This window comes from Lates calcarifer, linkage group LG3 (genome assembly GCF_001640805.2).
Source record: "Lates calcarifer isolate ASB-BC8 linkage group LG3, TLL_Latcal_v3, whole genome shotgun sequence".
NCBI lineage: Eukaryota > Metazoa > Chordata > Actinopteri > Centropomidae > Lates > Lates calcarifer.
In genome coordinates this window covers 10,939,008-10,959,662 of record NC_066835.1, presented here as the reverse complement: position 1 = coordinate 10,959,662, position 20,655 = coordinate 10,939,008, and the positions used below count along the sequence as shown (strand labels likewise).

The window sequence follows — 20,655 nt, the reverse complement described above, 5'->3', positions numbered from 1 at the left end:
TAACAAAATGGTATCAATCTTCTCATCTAACACTCAACATTAAAGCAAATTGTATCTTCTAAAATGCTGACCTGTTCTACTGTCTTAGTGGTATTTTGGTGATATATTTCAGTTGACTACATGATATGATTTGTAGCATCAAGATTTCCTTCATTCAGTATTTATCTTAATAACCTTTAATCACACAGCACTTAATTGTATACAGACTTTTAAAATGTACTTTTTATGTTTTATTTCCAGTTGAGTTTCATAAAAGAATTTTTTCCATCCCTCATTTCTGTTGGGCATAGTCTCATTGCAATTACCCATGACCACCTTTGTTTTATGATTTGAATTCAAATGCAATGTGCAGAAGCCAAAATGCCAAAAGCTTATTATAGTCTTTCTCTATGTGAACAGCAAGCAAAGCTGCCCTCACATGACATGCACAGCTCTGCTTTGTGCCTTTGTACTCTCTCCAGGTAGAAGGGAATGAAAAATTCCCTGGATGCCAAGTCAGGCCTTTGTGTTGCTGACATGTGTTTATGTGTGCGTGTGTGTGTGCATGCCACAAATTTGATAGAGGGTTGAGAGACAGAAAGCCAGCGAAGAGAGTTAGCGCAATCATGAGATAACAAGAGAAATATGACAAAAAGTGAAGGAGAAAAGGCAGTGAAGGCTGGCAAGGCAATGATACAGGGAGTTAGGAGGCCAGAGGAGGTCTGAATTCCAACGGCCTGTGGAGAATTGAGCATCCCACACACAGATGTTCACAATCGCTACCCCACACAATTAATAATAATAATAATGACCGCTGTGACAAGTGGGAGAATCGGGAGGCTGTGATTGATTGGATGATAATTCTGTGAATTGGCTGGTGGAATTATTTACTTTGGAGTGACTGCGGGAGGCAGAGGCAGAAAATATCGAGCTAATTAATCCAGTTTGGTGTCAGTTGGCTGATGGAAGATGAAAACAAGAGGAGAAGTCATAGAGAGTTGAAAAAGCAGTGATCGCATAGCCTCTGACCTGATGACCTGAGTCTTGTCTGTGAGAAAGGTTAAAATAACCATCAGTCAGATAATGTCAGGATGGACTTTCATCAGGGATCACACAAATTTAGTCACAGTTTACAGTTTTCAGAGTTTACAGTTGTGTCTTTTTCACATAAATCAACCTCATGCAGAGACGATGCAGAGAAAAACAGCCCTGAGACAAAATCTATAAGCTTGCTTGAAGTGTATCTAAATCACAAACCTACTGCAGCCTCTCAGATCAGAGACTGTACTGAAGCAGCAGCAGCAGCACACACACACACACACTCTCTCTCTCTCTCTATACCTCTGGGCTTTTCGAATTAACTTCCTCTAAAACATAAGCTTACCAAAATGAGCTGGTCATGGCTTGAGGCTGCAGTGTGGTAAACCTCATCAAAAAGACAGACAATAAAGTCAGACAGAACATTCCTGCTTTGATTTATCTCAGAGGATGAAGCTGGAGGGGTTGGGGGGGAGGGGGGCAAAGGTTTATCTGTACTCTCAAGTAATAAATAGTTGGGGGAAAAAAAGTCTTCAAGATCTCCTGAAGCCAAATAAAGGCTATGGATTTGTCCTTTTTGTTGTGTTTTTAGGCAAATACCTGAACACAGACCAAGGAAAGATTGTTTTTGCGTGCTGCTAAGTAGCAAAGGAGGATGAAATGGGCTTAGGTAAGAGTCTGAATACAGAGAGCTATGGGTTTTGGGGGGAGGTGATGCCTGACTGCATCTTGGCTCATCCATGTTTCTGGCTGTGTCTGGTCAAACACGTACACAAGGAGCTGAAAGGACCAGGGGAGACATTTGTTCCTTCATTGTGTCTTATTTAATAAATCTGTTGTGACAAAGATCCATCCCACAAACTGATGGATGTTACGCTGAAATGCTATTGCACTTATTCATTTAATAAATGCACGTTTTGAAGCATGAAATTGGTTTTTGGAGACATTTTCATTAATGACCCCATGAGGCTGCCCATGAGAATTTTCTGGAATCCAATTTGAGTCTCCACAGCTATTGTTTATTGGAAAATAATAAACATCTTGAGTCAAGCATGCTCTGATTGGCATTCATATGTTCATTCATACTGTACACAGAGTTATAGTCATCATGGAAGTTCACCATTCTGCATCTTTAATCTTAAATCGATATTGAATTAGACTGCACAGTCCATTTTAAGAGGGACTTTCCTAAATGTTACAGATTATCTATAAATCCATAAAAAATTAATGGGAGCAAAAATGCTGTATAAAGTTGTACTTCTGTGATGGCTACATCTGTGCATGCACTCTCACACATTCACACACACACACACACACACACGCTCATGTCAGAAAATACTCTGTTTTCGCTCATTCGCTGCTTTGTACTTCCTCCATCCCCGGCCTGTCATTACAGCGCTGGCCCCAGCAAACAGTCTTCAGTCCTGGTCCGTGACACCCACTGCGTCTGTCGGCATGTGGAGCGCAGCGAGCGCTGTCTTGTATCACATCTTGTTCAGATCTCAGCTCTGCTTCGTTGCTGTAGTTCAGAGCTTGATTGAGACGTTCGAGCAGGTTCAGTAGGGAGGAAACAGAACTGGCGTGTGTGTCGAACAGATGGGTCCCGGGGCTGGGTGCAGCAACGCCTGGGGGAGGGGCTGACTCTGAAACAGGGCAGGGCTCGAGTTTGAGGCGGGCCGGAGAGGGAAGGGTGGCAGCGTCCCCATGGTGGCAGCAGCGGCGGCTGCGGCAACGGAAAGTTGACGCTGTAAAAGACACGAAGCCAAAGGTTTGGTCAGGTCTTGGTTCTTCCGTAGAGCCAGTCGAATCTGAGGAGGTAACACAGACAAACAAACTGAAATGAGATTTTCCTCAGAAAAGGAAATTGAGCCATTTAAGTAGGAAACCAAAGAGGGACAAGGAGATAAAGTCTTAACAGCTACATAGCCAATAGAGGTTTAAGCTGTTATCGCCAGTTATCACCCAACAATCTCATCAAGAATCTGCTCTTTTTTCTAATGTAATCTGCCTTTTTGTCCTCACGTCACAGGAGTAATGCATTTCAGACATACGATTCCTCAACCCCATATCACTGATGATTTGTTTCACTGGCAGCAGGGAGTGGAGCTTCCTGGAAAAGGCTCTAGAGAACCTGCTCATGTAAACAAACACAATGATGAGGAGTGAAAATAAATCAAGCAACAGCGGAGTACTCACTGCCTGGAAACTCTGGTGACGCTGGGTGGGAGTGTAGGGGCTGAACTTAGGCTTAGCTGGTTTACCTGCTGCTCTGTCCTTGTGTCTCCTGCTGCTGATGTGCTGGAGTGGAGGAGAGGGAAACACACTCAGATAAATAAACCCAGACAGACGCAGGCAGCAGCATAAAGATGGAGCAGATAAAAGAAAGGAGGCAACGGCCACCTTTGCTTTTAAATTTGAACAATAAGCGAAGAGGGAATTAAAGGAAGCCTGATCAGAGTTCAGGCAGAGTGTTGATATTTTGCTGGTTCTGACTTTGAGATTCAAAATATTCATACAGGGCTGGGTTTGGAAATCTTTTTGAATATGACTGACAGGTGCAAACAGATGGCTTCGGCCAGCGCGGCACACAATCAGCGGTGAACTGCTAAATATTCATGAGCACCTGGCCAAAGTTTTAAACAGTCGAATACGAAGGACCAACACTATGCATTCGCGTCACGAACAGAGACACTAACATCACATTCAGACGCCGGATGAAACAGACTAAAGCTGAGTGCCTTTGTGCTCATTACATTGAGGGATGATTTTAACTTACCTGCAGCGACAGGTGTGAGATGCTCACACTGTGATTTGGAATAAAATATGCATGGTGCTGAACTGCTGATGGCTCTGCCGATGCTTTTCACCGGCTTGACTGCATGAGTGGTGAAATCTGTGTGACAGTTGACCTTTTCATGGCTTCACATACACAAGAGGAACTAACTAGTAAGTTCATCCTTTACTTGAGCAGTGTTGCAATTATGATTAGGTAGTGAGTAAGTCATGTTCTTTCTTGTGTCATGCACAGGACTTAAAAGACTCAAAAAAGAACTTGCTGTGGTGAAACATTTGCCAAGAACTTAGTTTTCTGTCTCGAAGCTCTATAAATAAAATCTGCCACAAATAAAAGTTCCTATAACACAGAGAAATTAAGGATATCTTAATATAAAAAACTAACTTGTATAATGAGCAATAAAACTTAAAACATACTTTGTGTTAAATCATACACAAATCACAAGACAAATAAAGCCTTTTCTGTTGAGGGAGATGATTTTATAGCTAGTGGTAAACATAAAAGATCCACATGTATTTAGTTTTCATGAGAATATATCAGTATAGTAATTTAAGTTTGCATGAAACATCAACAGATCATCTCTCCTAATACACAAGGAACATTGTGAACAAATTAAAAGTTAATGAATCACACAAAATACTAATTCCACCTCACTAACCCTGGGGTGTCCATGCAAAAGCTCTCTAATGAGCTCTGTAAAACAGATACCACTGTTGCAATATATTCACACATCTGTTCAAAAGCCAGATTAACTCACATTCATGTCTTGACATTTAAATGTTTTGATACCACATCAGATACCACATGGTATCTAAGACTGTACCTAGTTTCATCACTGTGTTTTTCATCAGTAGTGTTTTTTATTATTCCCAGTATTTATTGCATGCCTTCCACCTTTTATCTTAAGCTGCTGCTGATTCTGCTGGAACTATGAAATTCCTGTGCGGATTAATAAAGTATCTATTTAATCTAATCATCTAATTAATTCATTAATGAGCAAATAGCTCTGTAATGTACTGTGTCACTATAACTATAGTGAGTGACATTCATCTCTGTGTTGATCACTTTGGTTTGGTAGCAACAAACCTGTTTGAGCTGAGTCTCGGAGTTGACGTGCACATCGCAGATCTCACAGTGGAAGGTTTTGTTCTGGAGTCCAGTCGACGACTCAGACGGCGTAGCCAACTTGGCTTTCACCCCCGTCCTGGGGAAGGACTTGATGGCTCCATCGCCACTTCTAGCCTCGAGCATCGTCTTGTGTTTGGTGCCTGAGCAGATACAGTTCACGTCAGTATGCAACACAGTACAAGCAGGCTAGGCTTGACTACAGCACTGAGCACAGTTTCTCTCACCACTGTTGTGGGCCTGAAGCTGTGAGGCAGAGTTGACAGCCACCTTGCAGAGGGAGCAGTAGAGAAGACGTATAGCTTTCTCTTCTTCTGTCTCCTCCTCAGGGGTAACCTCCATGTCTCCGTCCCTTTGCGCCTCTTTCTCTGATGTCCTTGGGCTGCGTGATGGTGATGTTTCAGACGCCGCTTTCACAGTTTCGGTGGGGCTGTCACTCGATGGTGCTGCCTCAGAGGTAGGGTTCGGGGCTGAGGGTTCTGAAATAAACCCAGAATAAAACAGAGCAATGTGACATTAATAAGATGGAGCACAGTAAATAGTGTGAGAGCTAGAGAGATAGTAAGAAAGCAGACAGATGGAGACAAGGGAAGTGGGATGACTAGGGGACAAATTTGAACATTTTTCCACTTGTAGGAATTTCCTGAATTGTTACAGCTTACAGAATCACCAATTTCATGAACTTGCTCGGAGCCAGGAATAAAAACTCACCAGGCTACAGGTGATTATGAGCTCTATCAGCCTCTCTAATCGCACTAATAATCAATGATTTCCCCTAGGATGTGTCTCCCAGCACTCAAACGAACAGTTCTGAATAGAGATGATTTGGCTCTATTATCTTCTGTGAGACTGACTTGTATGGCTTCCCTAGCAGGAGAGTGTGCTGATTTAAGGATTCACTCTTTCCTAATAACAATGATTAGCTCTGCATAGCTGAGTAAGTGTCTGTTTGTTACCAATGATTCCCCGCTCTGAGAGGCCGACGAGGCTGTTTGCTGAAGTAATCTTCAGAGAGCTCTCCTGCCGTCTCATCCGCTTTCCCTCAAACTGACTCCAAACTGGAAATGATCAATCGCTCTTCCTCTCAAACAAACAAACTCTCATATCAGTAGTGTCGAGCGCAATTCTTCAATCTCTCTGTTCTTTAGCTTGCAGCGAAATGTAGTATTTTCATTTCTTCACACCCACACACACACAAATGCAAAAGCATCAGCACAGGCACATATATATATATGCACTCATGTTGGAGTAGCAGTCAACGCTTTAACACACCTCCACACTTGCGCAGACATATTTCCAGGCACACATTTGTGCTGTAGTTGTCTGCGCACACTCTGCACAGCTACCCAGAGATCATATTCAAAGCATTTGCAATGTGTTTTTGATCTCAGGAGGCCACTGAATGAGGTCAGTAAATGTGGACATGAAGAAGGAGCAAAGGATAACGCTCAACCTTTAATCCCCTCACTGTGAAACCCAGAGCAGCGGGAAGCTCGTCACATCAAAGAGTTAAAGTCGAGACTAGAAGAAGAAGGTTCGGGCCATACGTTCATATCTAACACTGTCATACACTGGATGTCTGCATATACACACACACACACACACACACATACGCAGGCACAGGCACACACACCTCCTGATGTTGTGTCAGAGCTGGAGGGCTGCGAGTGGGGTGACGAGAGGATTTGCGATGTGGTTTCCTTGGCGACTGGTTCAGAGGTCCTGATCTTTGTATCTGGGGCGTCCAGAGATTTCAGCCTTTTTGCGTGTTTGGTGCCACTGTAATGGGAAGAAGCCTGCACCTGCGTGCACAATAGCAAGTAAGAAGCTATGAACTAGTTGCACGTAATTATTTAGTTACATAAACCTGCCAGTGTTTTATTTCAGGCAACAATACCTGGCTTTAATATGATAAAAATGTAGCTCTGGCTATCACTCCCACATTGATTGACAGATATGTTAATACACCACATAACACCAAGGCATCAAGTAAATCAAAGTTTTTAATGTTCGTGATGTAAGTGCTTGTTCACATCAGCTGCAGCTGCATTTTTTTCTGACAGTGATTTTCGTGCTGCACATTCTCACAGTTTCTGTCTTTCTGTGGTATTGCATTGCAGCACAAAGTTTAAATAGTAGAGGTGTGCACATTTCACCCTGTGACTAAATCAGACAGCTCTCACCCCTCAGAACCAGTACAGCAGCCAAATACAAGGGCGGGTCTCAGGTCTCCTCTGCCGTTCAACCGTTCAACAGGGCGTGTGTGAGAAATAAAAGCACCCTGAAAGAAAAACAATTAAAAGTGTTCGTTTCCCACACGACAACACCCACCTCAGAGTTGAACCTCAGTCGACACACTCCACAGGAGTTGGGCTTCCTCTTCAGCGGCGATGTTAGGCCAAAGCCTGGGCCCATCAGAGCTTTATGGACGTGGTCCATCTGCAACAAAGGAGAGGTGTAACGCTAAGGTCATGATGGGTTTAAGATTGTGAAAGACAAGACTGAGTAGGTAGTGAAGGTTGTTAATGGCATTCTGTCTGCAGGTGAATATGCTCCTTTAAGAACAGCACAGATTTATAATGTCAGGTTAGAGGTGGGGGCTGTAAGGAGCAGCTGACTGGGGGAGTAGTTGGTTTGGCACCCAGTCATGTGCAGGAACACAACAGCGAACACACAGCTGGTGCAACATGTTAGACAGACACACTGCAATATTTTTTTTACTATCATTCAGCAGAGGCAGCAGGAAGATATTCAGATTGTGCGAATGACCTGCCCTGTTCTCTGGAACTTCATGCTCCTCCACTGGTCAGAATCACTCAGTCCTAGCTCAATCACTGGTTTCCCTGATGCTGCATTCCCTTAACAAAAAGCAATGTAGCTAAGTAGCACAATGCAGATTCATATGGACAGCAGGGAAAACATGTTATTATTGGAATCCACTGGGACCACCATGAAGCCAACATCTACCACAGCCTCTGCTCTGCATGATGGACAAACTGCAAATGTTTTACAGCCATCTTTAAAGCCTACAGGGGGCGAGTGTTTCCTCACCCAGCCCTGTTCCAGGAAGACTCCATGACACTGACCCTGCAGATGGTGCTTCTGGTCTAACATTCTGAAAGGAAGGTGAGTTTCTGAAAAATTCCTCCCAAGGTGCGATCACTTATCACTACCATTCAGAGAAAACAAGGTTATACAGTTTTTAAATTATGTTGTGGTGTTTGTGTTGCCCTGTACTCGCCAGCGCTCAAAAAACATAATCAGATAAAATTATGGACCTTTCACCTACAGACCAGGTTTCTTTATGAGCATAAGAGACAGGCAATAAACCTCCCTGTGCCTTTGTATGTGTATGCATGTGTCTGTGTACATAACTCCAGCATCTGACCACACAGTGCTGTGCACCTCTGGACATTACCTACTGGAAGTTTTAATAAGCGCATATACTCAGCATAATAAAACCCAACTGGCCTTAGTGGAGCAAAGCAAGCCTATTACCTGTGATGAAATGTAGGGAGCCATATAAGCAGCCGCAACCGGGGGAGGCTTTATGGAAATCTGGCTGGAGGTGATGTAAGAATTTATGTGTTGTTATGGGTCAGCCAGCTATAGTCCTGTAAGCCCTGGGAACATGTAGCACTGCACTGGAGACTGTGCTCATTTCTTTAGTGCAGAGGAAAGGTGAAAAAACACAACTGGGTGTGTGTGAGTGTGTGTGTGTGTGTAGATGTGCTCTTGCTCTTTTTCTTTGATCACCACTCTCGGCGGCTGCACTGGAATGCATCCCTTCAGTCACTGGTCTCTTATCTTGCTCCATTTCCCTGCAGCTGTTTGTGTATATAAAACGCAACCAAAAAAATATGAAAGTAAATACAGCTTTTGTGTAATGTGTAAAATGCAAATCACGAAATTGTAATTTGTAATAACCATGATGTGTAAATATACAGTGGAGAGACTTTGTGTGTAGCGTAACACATAATTAAAACAACATGGCCACATTGATGCTAAAACATTTATGAGAAGTTGTTAGTACTGTAGTTTTGTGTTTCTCTGAACGTGCCTGAGCAGTTTAACATCACTAAAAGCCAGTTTCCGTCCTCCTCCTCCTCAGCCCCAAGGCTCCTGTATCACCATCTGACCTTCCATCACACATTCCTCACTTCACCCCTCCATCTGCTCCCCTCTGAACCCTCTGCCTTCTCATTCGTCTCCAGTCTGATCAAAGTCACCTCCCTGCCGCCCTGCAGACTCACTCTCTTGCCCCTCCATTCCCACCCACCCCCACTCACTCCAGGATGGGCTAGCACCTGTAGCAAAGTCATTTCGCCCTTCTGGCCGTGCTCTCTATCTCCTGTACGCACACGTACTACATCACCTGCTGAAACAAATCTCCCTTTAACCCTGCATTCCCCACTTAATGCGACATTTAAGGCAATAAAAGTAGTAAATTTAGTGGGTGATTCAGTAAATAAAGACGTGACATCTAGCCACACAGCATCAATTATAATCAGTACATTCTCTCTAAGACATCTCCTCACACAAAGCGGTGGTGGCGTGTCAGACATACTCAGCTTCAGGGAGTGAGTTATGGCTGAGACATATGGCCAAGTGAAGTAAAGCAGACTTTTACCTGGAGCACAGTCAAGAGCCTCAACATTTATAATGATGAATGTTCCTGGATCTACATTATGTACCAGCACGACAGCTACATGTGAATGCATGACGTCAAGAGGGGGTGGGTTATGATGAATGAGCTGCTGCTTTCAGTTCTTTGTAATTTAAATTATTATTTGCCTGGAAACAAACACACTTTTTGTTTCCATTTTCAGGAAAAAGAAAAAGAAAAAAAGCACTGTCAAAGTATAAGCCAAACTAGCCAGTGAAGTCCCAGTTTGGATCCCTGGCTCACGACAAACATCCACACACACACATGCGCGCTACCCTGTAGCCATGACGACCCACATGTGGGCACCAAACAAACTCCTGTGCAGCGCTTTACAGAGCACATTGCATCTACAGACACACGAGAGCAGGCTTATATACACACACATACACAGAGAAAACCCACACATAAAAACACACATTCCAGCAACAGCTGAGCTGTGTGCCCACTTACTTAACACCCACAGGTTCAAGTCAGAGGAGGGAGAAGATTCCCTTTACGCTATGGTGCAGTATTCAGTGTGCAGACAAAATATACTTAAGATAAAAGTTCATTTTGTCCCTTCTAGTTAGTTTCTTTGCATATTCAACAGTACCACAGGTTTCCACTGAACAATATTTACATAAAAACCTCAAAAGCATCCAAGGAACCAATTATACTGTGATTATTTAATAAACACAATAAAAAATGACTGATCGATTAGTCACTCAACACAAACTTATAAACTATTTAAAGAGCAGTTATTCCTGTTATTTCTAGGCAAAAAATGCCAAAAATGGCTCCAGTTTCTCCAGTGCAGGAATTTATTCAATTAATGTTTATTCATATATAATCAATTTTTATTTTAGGAGAGGAAAGCCTTTCTGTCATACAGTATATGACAGTAAATTGAGTATTTGGGGTTTGTGGACAAGATTTCTGAATAAGTTAAGTTGGGCTCTGGGAAATTAGAATTATACATCTTTCATATTTACTGACATTTTATAGATTCATTTATTTAACTATTATTAGAGAAAATAATGAGCAGATTAACTGATAATCACAATAATCATCAGTTGCAGCCTTTCAGAGACATGTCGTCAATGCTCCTTTCTCATCTTCACTGTATAGAAAAAGACTGAGAAGCCATATTTCCCTGAAATTACTGTACATAAATATCTCCGTGAGTACAGAATGTGAGAAATGAAATAAAATGAATGAAAGGATAGAGACAGCAGTTATAAATAGGTGAGAGGGGATGTGACTCAGCAGGGGAAGGGTTATGTGAGAGCAACAACCTGTGCTACATTATAAGAGAGTGAGACACTTTTTCTGACTTGAGCACAAAGGTCATCCACCAGGAGGAAGTGAAAGAGACTCTGATCACAATTTGTATTTTTATTTTGACTATTTGTGGTATAGGAGGAGGAGGAGGAAGTGATGAAGAGATGAGGGGCTGAAAACTCTAAAAGAGTGTGAGAGGATGAGGGATGGGTAAGTTGACAGCGGGAGACAAAGTGGAAAATGCACACAAAGAGAGGGCAACTGAGCAAGAGCAGCACAGGAAGAGAGGAGGGGACGGATGAGAAGGGAGAAATGGAAGAGGGTGTGGGGGGGCAGACCCATGCCTGATTTCTCCTCAGGTGGCAAAATGGCTTTTTGACAAAGAGAAAGAGGTTACACACACACACACACACACACACACAAATAAATTTACTACACCGCACACTAACAGTCCACAAAACCCTCAATTTGTCTCTCTGTATATCTCCTCTAAACATCTAAGAGAACATCATGGATTAGAGATAAAGTGAAAAGAAAAGACGAACAAAAGGAAAATTGTCAGTTTTGCTTCAGAGTGGCGAGACTCACTGATGGGCTTATTAGTGGTTTTCAGCCTTTTCATTTCTAGTTTAGGTTTTGCATTGGATTTTATGTTAAAGAAAATGTTAGGGCAAAGAAGAAAAACATCATGTTTTCTTGGCTTTTATGTGCTCAACACAAATACACACAAAAAAGAAGAGTGTCATGTCAGTGATGACATCTCAGCCATGTAGTCTAGCTACATTACATATATACAACATCGATTCAGGCCAGAAAAATTATTTCACACATCATACAGCCAGGAGTATATTCAGACAAACAGCACGGTTCCCCTGTAAACCAGACGTCAACCCTCAGCCCCGCCTGACACATCAGCTCTCCTCAGGGCTTGCGCTTGGCCAGCGTCAGCTCTCTCCACCTTCACCCTTCACAAACACTGGGGCAGACAGCTCGAAGAAAAGCTCTGCGTGAGGAATACCAAGGAATCAGCTCTCCACCCCCCCAAGGTTGTGTGGAAATGTCACAGCTCTCTGCATCAGAGGTGATATATTTGGAAAGATGTAGGCAGTACGCTCATACATCTGTGTTTTGAAAAATAACTCAGGCAGGAGTCGTCCACGAAATAAACTCCTCCACTTGCAGCAGATATCAGTGTGATTAAGTCTGAGTTTTGATCTTTTTTTAATCTTTTTTTTTTTTAAAGTACAGTAGGTGAGATTGCAGTTGCTGTGACAACTACAATGACTGACAGTAGCTACTCACGTCAGTGAATCCAGGAAGCAGGTGGAAGGGGAGGAGGGGCTTCGGTTCGAGGGACGGCTGGTTCCTGCACAGCATGGGGCGGGCCGGCGGCGGCAGAACGCTGTGGCACACATTACCTAGGAGACAGCACAGCAGGAAAGAGACAGGCAGATAAATAAACATATGGTGCGATGACTCAGAAGACATGAGGTGATTCAGAGAACTAGATGAAGATGTCCTGTGCTCTCAGTTTTAATTTTCAAAAACTTGTCTGTTTGATTTGTTTGACTTCTGTATTGTTTGTTCTAAGTTCTGATACATTTCCTTCAGTTTTTCCTCTCTTTATTTTCAATGTGTGACTTCACCACTGGGGGCTGCACGGGGGTGCTGTGGTTAGCACTTTCGCCTCACAGTAAGAAGGTTCTGGGTTCGAGCTGTGTGGAGTTTCTGTGTGTTTTACATGTTCTCCCTGGGCCTGTGTGGGTTCTCTCCATGTACTCCAGCTTCCTCCCACCATCCAAAGACATGCAAGTTAGATTAACTGATAACTCTAAATTTCCTGTAGGTGTGAATGTGAGTGTGGATGGTTGTTTGTCTACACATGTTGGACCTGTGATACACTGGCGATCCGTACAGGGAGTACTCCGCCTCTTGCCCACTGTCAGCTGTGACAGGCTCCAGCCCCCCACGATCCTTACAGATAAGCAGTATAGATAATGGATGGATGAACTTCACCACTGTATGCATGATGGTTTTTATTTATTTGTCAGTTTTTCATTGTGGCACATCTTATATTAATGTAGTTGAATGCCAATGTTAGTGCATAACTGTCCCCTATAAATAAACACAATTAGATCTCTTCAATTAACAAAACATATTCTGTAGCCCATTAGACAAGTCCTGTCTCATTTGAGTTTCACTAATCCATAAATGGCAGTGAGTGAAGTAAGGTGGAAACACATATAGAGTTTGTATGACAAGCACAGACTGAAGATAATTAATATAAGGATCATAAGGATAATAAATAATAAGGATCTTGTCCTTGAGTGTTTCCATTGTGCCATGTCTCTACTCCACATATGAGAACATAATACTCTCTGTAGATTAAGATTTGACAAAACATATTATCATTCTATAAAAGACAATTAGCACAGATATACAGAACATATATCTGTGGTCGTTAGGCCTGCTACTGTTTGATCAGGTCAGTTTCTGTTCATGTTGAACAACACAGAGACACAGAGCTGATCCAGTACCTGCTCTTCCTCTTCCTCTCCCACCCCCATCTTCTCAGTCTCCTCACCTTATCCTGTATCTCTTCCCCTCACAGAGCTTTGATTGATTCAGTTAATCCATTTAACACACATTTAAGTCTTCACACAAACGGAATTGAAAGAAAAACATTTCAACTTCAATGCTCATCAGTTTGACACTGGACGGGTGGATTTAACGTTGATTAGCTAACTCGCTAGTTAGCTAGTTAACATTAGCTCGCTAGTTAGCTAGTTAACATTAGCTCGCTAGTTAGCTAGTTAACATTAGCTCGCTAGTTAGTGAATTTATTCAATCCAGTGAAACTAACGAGCTGCATCATGTTGGACGACAGCTGTTTAACTTAGTGTGACTCCTGTTACCTGTATCTCTCCTCAGAGGATCCAGCTTCATGTCCGGTTTGTTGACATTACAAAGAACCTCTGTGTTGAGTAAAGATTTAGTAGAAACGACAAGATAGTTCACTCCACCCACCGACACAGTAACACAGGTGATCAGGTACATCTCTGCAGCACCAGAGAGGACTTACTTTAGGGAGCTATTTAACGACTTTTATCACATGTATGCACGTGAGGGATGACAGGTTAACAAGGGAGTGTATTTTGGTCGTTTTGCTAACAAAGGGGATTTCGCAATTAAACAATTAAATGCCGCACCCACATAAATCCATCAGTAATAGTAGTCCTATAATAAAAGATATATACAATAATTTGGTACTGCTTCAATCTTGTCCCACTTTTCATACTTAAGGACATTTATTTACATTTTAAGTGAAGGATCTGTGTACCAGCACTGATGACACTGTATGACACTGACCTATATGGCGTGGTGGGATATAAATATATTTTTGATTGATTCTTCTGCCATGTTTCTAACATCTCTAAAAGCATAACTCACTAGGGCTAAAACTGAGAGTGGTTTTGAGTATCAATTGGTGATTTTGTCCATAAAAAGTCATAAAATGGTGAAAAGTGTGCGGTGAAAATTCCCAGAGCGATGTCACGAAGTCTCTTATTTTGTCTGACTAACAGTCCAGTATCTAAAGACATTCCGTTACTATCAGTCAGTTTAAAGAACCAGAAAATATTCACATTAGATAAGCTGGAACCATTAAATGTTTTGAACTCTTGCTTAAATTTACTTAAGTCACTGATCAAATATTGACTAATTGATTCACTGATTAATAATTTCAGCCCGTGAACTCTGAATGGTAATTTCCCTCTGAATGAACAGGAGGACGCTCACTTTATATGAAAGCTGACATGAGTGTGAGGTTCCTTTAAATACAAGACCAGATTGTCTCAAGTGTACTCAGGGAACAAACAAACAAACACACACACACACACACACACACGACAGAGGAAAACTTGAGGTTAATAATATAATCTGCGCAGGTGCCAAACCAAAGCTACGAGTAGTCAGGGTGGATGCACGAACACACACACACACACACACACATGGGATAACAATCATCCACTTCACAAACCACATGTATCAAGATTAAACTCACACAAGCAAAACATGTTGATACATATCCTCGCAAACATGACCACATTTGCAACCTGCCACACAAACACACACACACGTGGTTCTGGTTCAACGTGGCCATTAATTAAAGAGCCGTGTGATAAACGTCTTGTTTGTGTTGCCGAGTCCTGATTATGGAAGCTTGTTTTCTAGTTCGCGTGCTCTCTGAGCTTGATTACAGTTTGATTCGGGACCAGCCCGCGTGTGTAATCATCATAATCAAACTCACAACACACCCATCCGCTCTGCCATTAGTCTGATTGCCTGTAACTAGCTAAAGTCATGTGTGCCTGACCTGCTGAGTAGAAATGACTTAAAAGAATTCATGGGATACAACACGACACGTGGAGACAGACAGCAGACTAGACGCGCGCGCTCACGCCCTTAAATGGTCAATCACTTTTTTAAATAGAATATTATTATGCGATAGGTCATCATTAATTATGATTTCAATGTAATAATAATAATAATAAAAGCGATCATAATTTAAGTGTTTTCCTGTAGTTTGTGATCCTTTATTTCATAGTAAAGTAGATGCATTATAATTCATAGTAAAATATATTTTCTGTCTATCCTTGGTGAGCTTCTCTTACATTATATTTCTACACGTCAGTGAATAATTAGGCCTGTACGCTACTGCTGTTTTTCATGAAGATTAAACTAAAAATAAATACTATATGTAGACCATCAAGGCTTTTAATTCTAAGGGATGCACTCAAGACGCTGCACTATCACTGGCTCTGTCTATCCCACTGTGCAGGTGACTGACTTCACAAAGCTTACATCCATTTCAACATAGCAACAAGTGACTCCGCAGCATTACCAACAGAAGAACTCAGATTAAAAGCATAGCACGTCGTGTACATACCAAAATACATGGCAGCACCGAGTGATATCCGATTGTTCAGTGGTCGAGAAAAGTATCTTTCATCTCCAGGCAGAGACGGAGCTTCGCGTCTTCTCCTCCACAGTCTGCCTCTCCTCTCTATCTCTCTCCTGCGGCGCCGATGCTGCTCCTTCCCATCTGGATTCCCTCCTCCACCTCCTCCCATTCACCACCCGCCCCCTCCTCTTCCTCCTCCTCCACCTCTACCTCCTCTTCCTCATCTCTTCATGATTCGTGTCTACAAGTCCGCCCCTGTATCTATATCTCTCCCGAAGTCTGGTTTTAATCCTGTAAATAGACGGAAACCACCTTAATGAGTGTACAGTACCACCCTGGGTTGGCACGCGACACTCAATGCCAGTAAACACACACACACACACTCAGAACAAGAGGCATGTCGGCAGCATATTAACTGGATGTGACAGAAATGAGGGTGTCTCTTCTTTATCAGAGTAACTTGTTCAGCTTCAAGCTGTATGAGAACTAAATCTGCACATGTGAGAATGAGGGGAAATCCTTCCCCTCTAGGTCACAGTGTGACTTCTTGTCTGCAGGCTTCCCCCTTCCCAGGCTTGCTGCTGTCTTTTGGATGGAGCCCTGTGTTCCTCCTATGCTTCTGTAAATGGTTTCCATCTTCACTCCTTTTCCTCTCTGGACCTCTCTGTATTTTTAGATGCATCCTGGAGCTTTCACTATGCAGAGAGGAAACTACACACAACACACGGTCCAGCTAAATAACATCACAGGCTGTCATGCATGCTTGTACAAATGCTTTTATGCAGGTTTATGCATGCTAAGCAGCATCCACACTTAAAAAGAATCTAGCATGTTCAGATCTGTCTCTCTGTCTTGCATTCACACACTCACACATGAGCAACAGGCATCCTCAGAGACTACTGTATCTCTTGGCAGAGTGACCTCAGTTCAACTTTCTTGTCCTGGAGCCCAAGCATGTCTGTCCCCCCAGCCCCCCACCCTCCAGTCAGGAAACTGGACATCAACATGTGTTTTCCCACAAACACAAAACTCCAGGGAGATTTCGCTCAGGAAGGCTGTCAATTCAACAACTGCTGTCCTCAAACAAACACATACACTCTCTAACTTGAACTAAGAAGTCTTTTCATTAGTGCTCCACATGAAATTGGAATTTATTTCCAATTGGGGAGTACAGACCTCACTACAAGGGCCTACATGACAAAAAAAGTAGACTGAACTAACCCAGCTGGTCAGAGAAATGATTCAGTATGGTAGTATTGGAACAAAATAGTATGTTAAGTGCACCTATATACAGTAAATAGCCATGGTATGGACGAGTTCAAGGCACATCTCCTGGCTGAGCCATTTTTATTTGGACTGCACCTCCGTCCACACACTCCATGGAACAAAAGCAGAGGAGGAGAAAAATACACACATGGAAATATCTACTCATAAACTCAATTTAACGCCCCTTTTGTCACTTACTGTATTGCCAGACGGTTTGTGTTCCTCTGAGAAAGAGCAGAGCACTTTTAGGGTCTGGGTGGTATTATTGCCTCTTTTTTCTCTCTCTTTCTCCTTTGGAAGGAGCAGCTGAAAAGTTTCTCTACATTTGGAAGCTCGGGGGTTTCATATTCTAGATTTAGCCAGATGTCTTCTTTCCTCATGTGTAACGGTTGTTGTGCCAAGGTAAGAAATCACCATTGAGGCGGTGTGGTGTGAAACTTGGTGCTGATTGGTGAAACGCTGGGTCGAGCTGTCAGAGATTTCTAGGTCGGTGGATTTGTGGTCAGAGCAGCCACATGAAATCAGGCAAAAGTCAAGTATTAAGATTGTGGGGAAGCCACTTTATTGTGCTAATATGACTGAAAAAAGTTGCTATTCACTGACTAAAACATGATCTGCCTCCTGCTCCTCAGATGTCATCACTTAAGCACAAATGTAAACTCAGCAGAAAGCTCACCTGCCACACTGGAGATAATAAGTTAATGACAATCCTATTTACACTGTCTAGGCTCTCGGGTTTCGGTTTAAAGCAGCACTCAAATAATAGGAGGTTCAATGCGTCGCTTTACACCTGCACCCGTTTAGCATCACAGACAAACACAGTGGCTGTCATGGCAACTGAGGTATGTAATTTTATGTTAACTGGACTGACACTGAATCTGTCTCTGTGTCGCTGGCAACTTGTTTAATTGCAATGCAGGAATCATGTGACTCCAGCTGGGCCTTGAGTACAGATGGCCAAACTCAACAGGCTACATTATGAAAGTATACAGGGAGATTAACACAACTAAACACAAGAAAGGCACACAAAACAGTTATCAGTGTTTTTTAAATCACATTTTTAATCTCATAATAAGATGAGCTGAGACTAAACAGCTCAAGTCTTCAGGCGGGAGGGATAAACACGCTCTTAACATTTTCTCTGCAATCACCTACAGGCAATAATCCCACCTCTCAGCTCGTTTTCAGCTCTCTATCCACTGCGCATTTTGGGGAGTAGAGAGAGAGAGAGCGTCAGAAACACACACACACATACACAGCCTCCCATCCGCTCACCTCTCCCTTTGATTGGTCGCCATAACAACATCACCATGGTAATCAGCGCACATCAACTTTGATTCTATTTATGTGACGACACCGGCTGACGTGGAAAATTCTCAAATTTGTGTCCTCCGCTGACACGCTCTGACAGATGCAGGATGATGGAGGAATGTAGGCTGTCACACACACACACACACGCTCTCGCTCTTGTATTTTGGACTTTGGTTTTGGGGGTTTTTCTGTTGTTTCATGCACAGATACAGGCGCGCACACACACATGGCACATCACCCAGTTTGACACAGTGACAAATCACAAATCTGGCTGTCAGTGACAGGTGCATGTTCAAGAAGTTTGTGTTTTTGTATTTGTTTTTCATTGTCTTGCTGATGGACATGTGAACAGGAGAAACCAGGGATCGAAGTGCTGCGTGTGTGTGTGTGTGTGTGTGTGTGTGTGTGTGTGTGTGTGTGTGCGCGTGCGCCTGAGAGACTTCAAGTTTAATTCACATAGTGGAAAAACAAATAAATAAGTGACAAGAGAGCAGGGATGTTTTCTGAGATCTTGAATAGAGGTATGCATCACTTGTTAGGCTTGTTCAGGTTTGTGGCACCACCACATATAAACAAACAAACTAACATAGGAAGCAGAAATAAACAGCAGAAAATTAGCTTTGTAGAGCCAGACAGCAAGTCAGAAAAAGTAAGGAAGTCTGTGAGTCAGGGAGGAGAAGAGAAACAGAGAGACGCTAAGCATGATAGATTCCATAAGTATGGGTTTTTGAGGAGCTCCATGGGGTCAAAGGTCATACGAGCACAAAGGTCACAATTAAACCAATACAGATGTGATGCTGTAACTGTAAATTCTTGGAGGACAAGATTCCCCACCGAGACAAAATGCTGGAGGAGGAGAAGGAGTCGTAAACGGGAGATAAACAGCTCCATGTCTGGGTCAGAGGTGCCATACCACTCATCAGTTTAGCACATACGAGCCCTGGTTTCAGACACAGTTTTTTTACAGGCTACACGTGTCTAGTAGCATGTGAGTAATAGCCGCCACATGTATGTGCTAAATCCAATTCTTTCCAACCACTCTGAGCTTTGCCTTCACAGCAAGGTCAGAGAGACACACATGGATCCAGGGGAATTCGTGAATCTCGTTCAGTCTTCGTCCGACATAAAGTATATAGAGCTCGTAATTTTTTTTAATTTCATGATTTTTGCAAACATAACCTTTACCTCTAGGCTCAGGACTGAGGGAGATTTACAGATTTCATGACCAGTCGTTCAACCTGTGCAGACTGCTCAGTCTGCGTGGATTATTACACCAGATGCTTTTACTCAGCCCATAAAAATATCCTCATTCACAGGAAATAATTAAACATTTACTGCTCGGTGCGGAGCCTTCCCTCTCATATTTTCATAAGAGAAACTTAATAAAAGCATTTGTGGTCATTTCACTGTGACAAAATGATCTCCAGCAGAGAAATCTTGCTTTGGGACGCCTCACATACACACACACACACACACACACACACACACTCAAACCACAGTAAAAGCTCTTTATGCACATCTGTGAGCCAGAGATAGAGCACTATCTGTCCAGAATATCATTAACCACCACTGCTGTAGATTTATATTCTCTCAGTTGGGCCTTTGTGAGCCTGTCCAATTACACTCATAGGCTGGAAGATCATTTACACACACACATATACTGACATAAAACCTGAATGAATTTACTGTTTGTGTGAAAAGTGTAAATTAATTTCCTACTTCATAGGCGCGCTGATTGCTTGTGAATAGGGCATCACAGGTTGCTGCCACGGCGACAACACCACAGCACCACATGAGCTTAATACCATGATCATTAATGTAATGAACAGTGAGGGATGAGATAGTAGTTTAAGATGTTCTGGAGTTAATAAGGAAATGAAAGAGGGAACAAACGCACTTCAGAGGCAAGATGCTTCCTATTCAGCTTCTAACATCAGCACTGCCATCTACAGGCCGACAGGAGACAGAACACCTTTGATTCATTATAATACAGCCCAAATATTTTTTAGTATGACCCCTTAAACATCAGACATGTATGGGACATATATCTGGATAACATCTCTTAAAATTACATTCTACTCTTTCTCCCTCATTAAAAAAAATCCAGAATACAAATATGGTTAAAATTTCCACATTACATTTCTATACTTAAAACATTGGACCACAATTTGCTTTAAACTAGTCATGATGTTAAAGAAATAAAGAAATACCCCCCCCCCCCGAAGTCAGCGTGCAAATAGCCTTCTCGTATGA

General features: G+C 42.5%; 1 protein-coding gene across 3 annotated transcripts; it reads right to left on the bottom strand.

The window, feature by feature from the left end:
• On the bottom strand, nt 1–16,009 carry LOC108897842 (zinc finger protein 385D). 3 transcript variants are annotated; one of them, XM_018697641.2, is made up of 8 exons: nt 15,811–16,009; nt 12,165–12,280; nt 7,268–7,375; nt 6,570–6,738; nt 5,164–5,415; nt 4,898–5,079; nt 3,214–3,315; nt 1–2,825 (listed from the first exon to the last, which is right to left on the bottom strand). In XM_018697641.2, exons 1-8 carry the CDS (start codon nt 15,992–15,994, stop codon nt 2,574–2,576), a joined length of 1,365 nt encoding a protein of 454 aa, XP_018553157.1. In that variant the 5' UTR covers nt 15,995–16,009; the 3' UTR covers nt 1–2,573. The 3 variants fall into 3 exon arrangements, with proteins under 3 accessions (XP_018553157.1, XP_050922604.1, XP_018553160.2); XM_051066647.1 differs by having other exon boundaries at nt 1–2,762; XM_018697644.2 differs by lacking the exon at nt 15,811–16,009 and adding an exon at nt 13,778–13,891.
• Nucleotides 16,010–20,655: the final 4,646 nt, after the last annotated feature.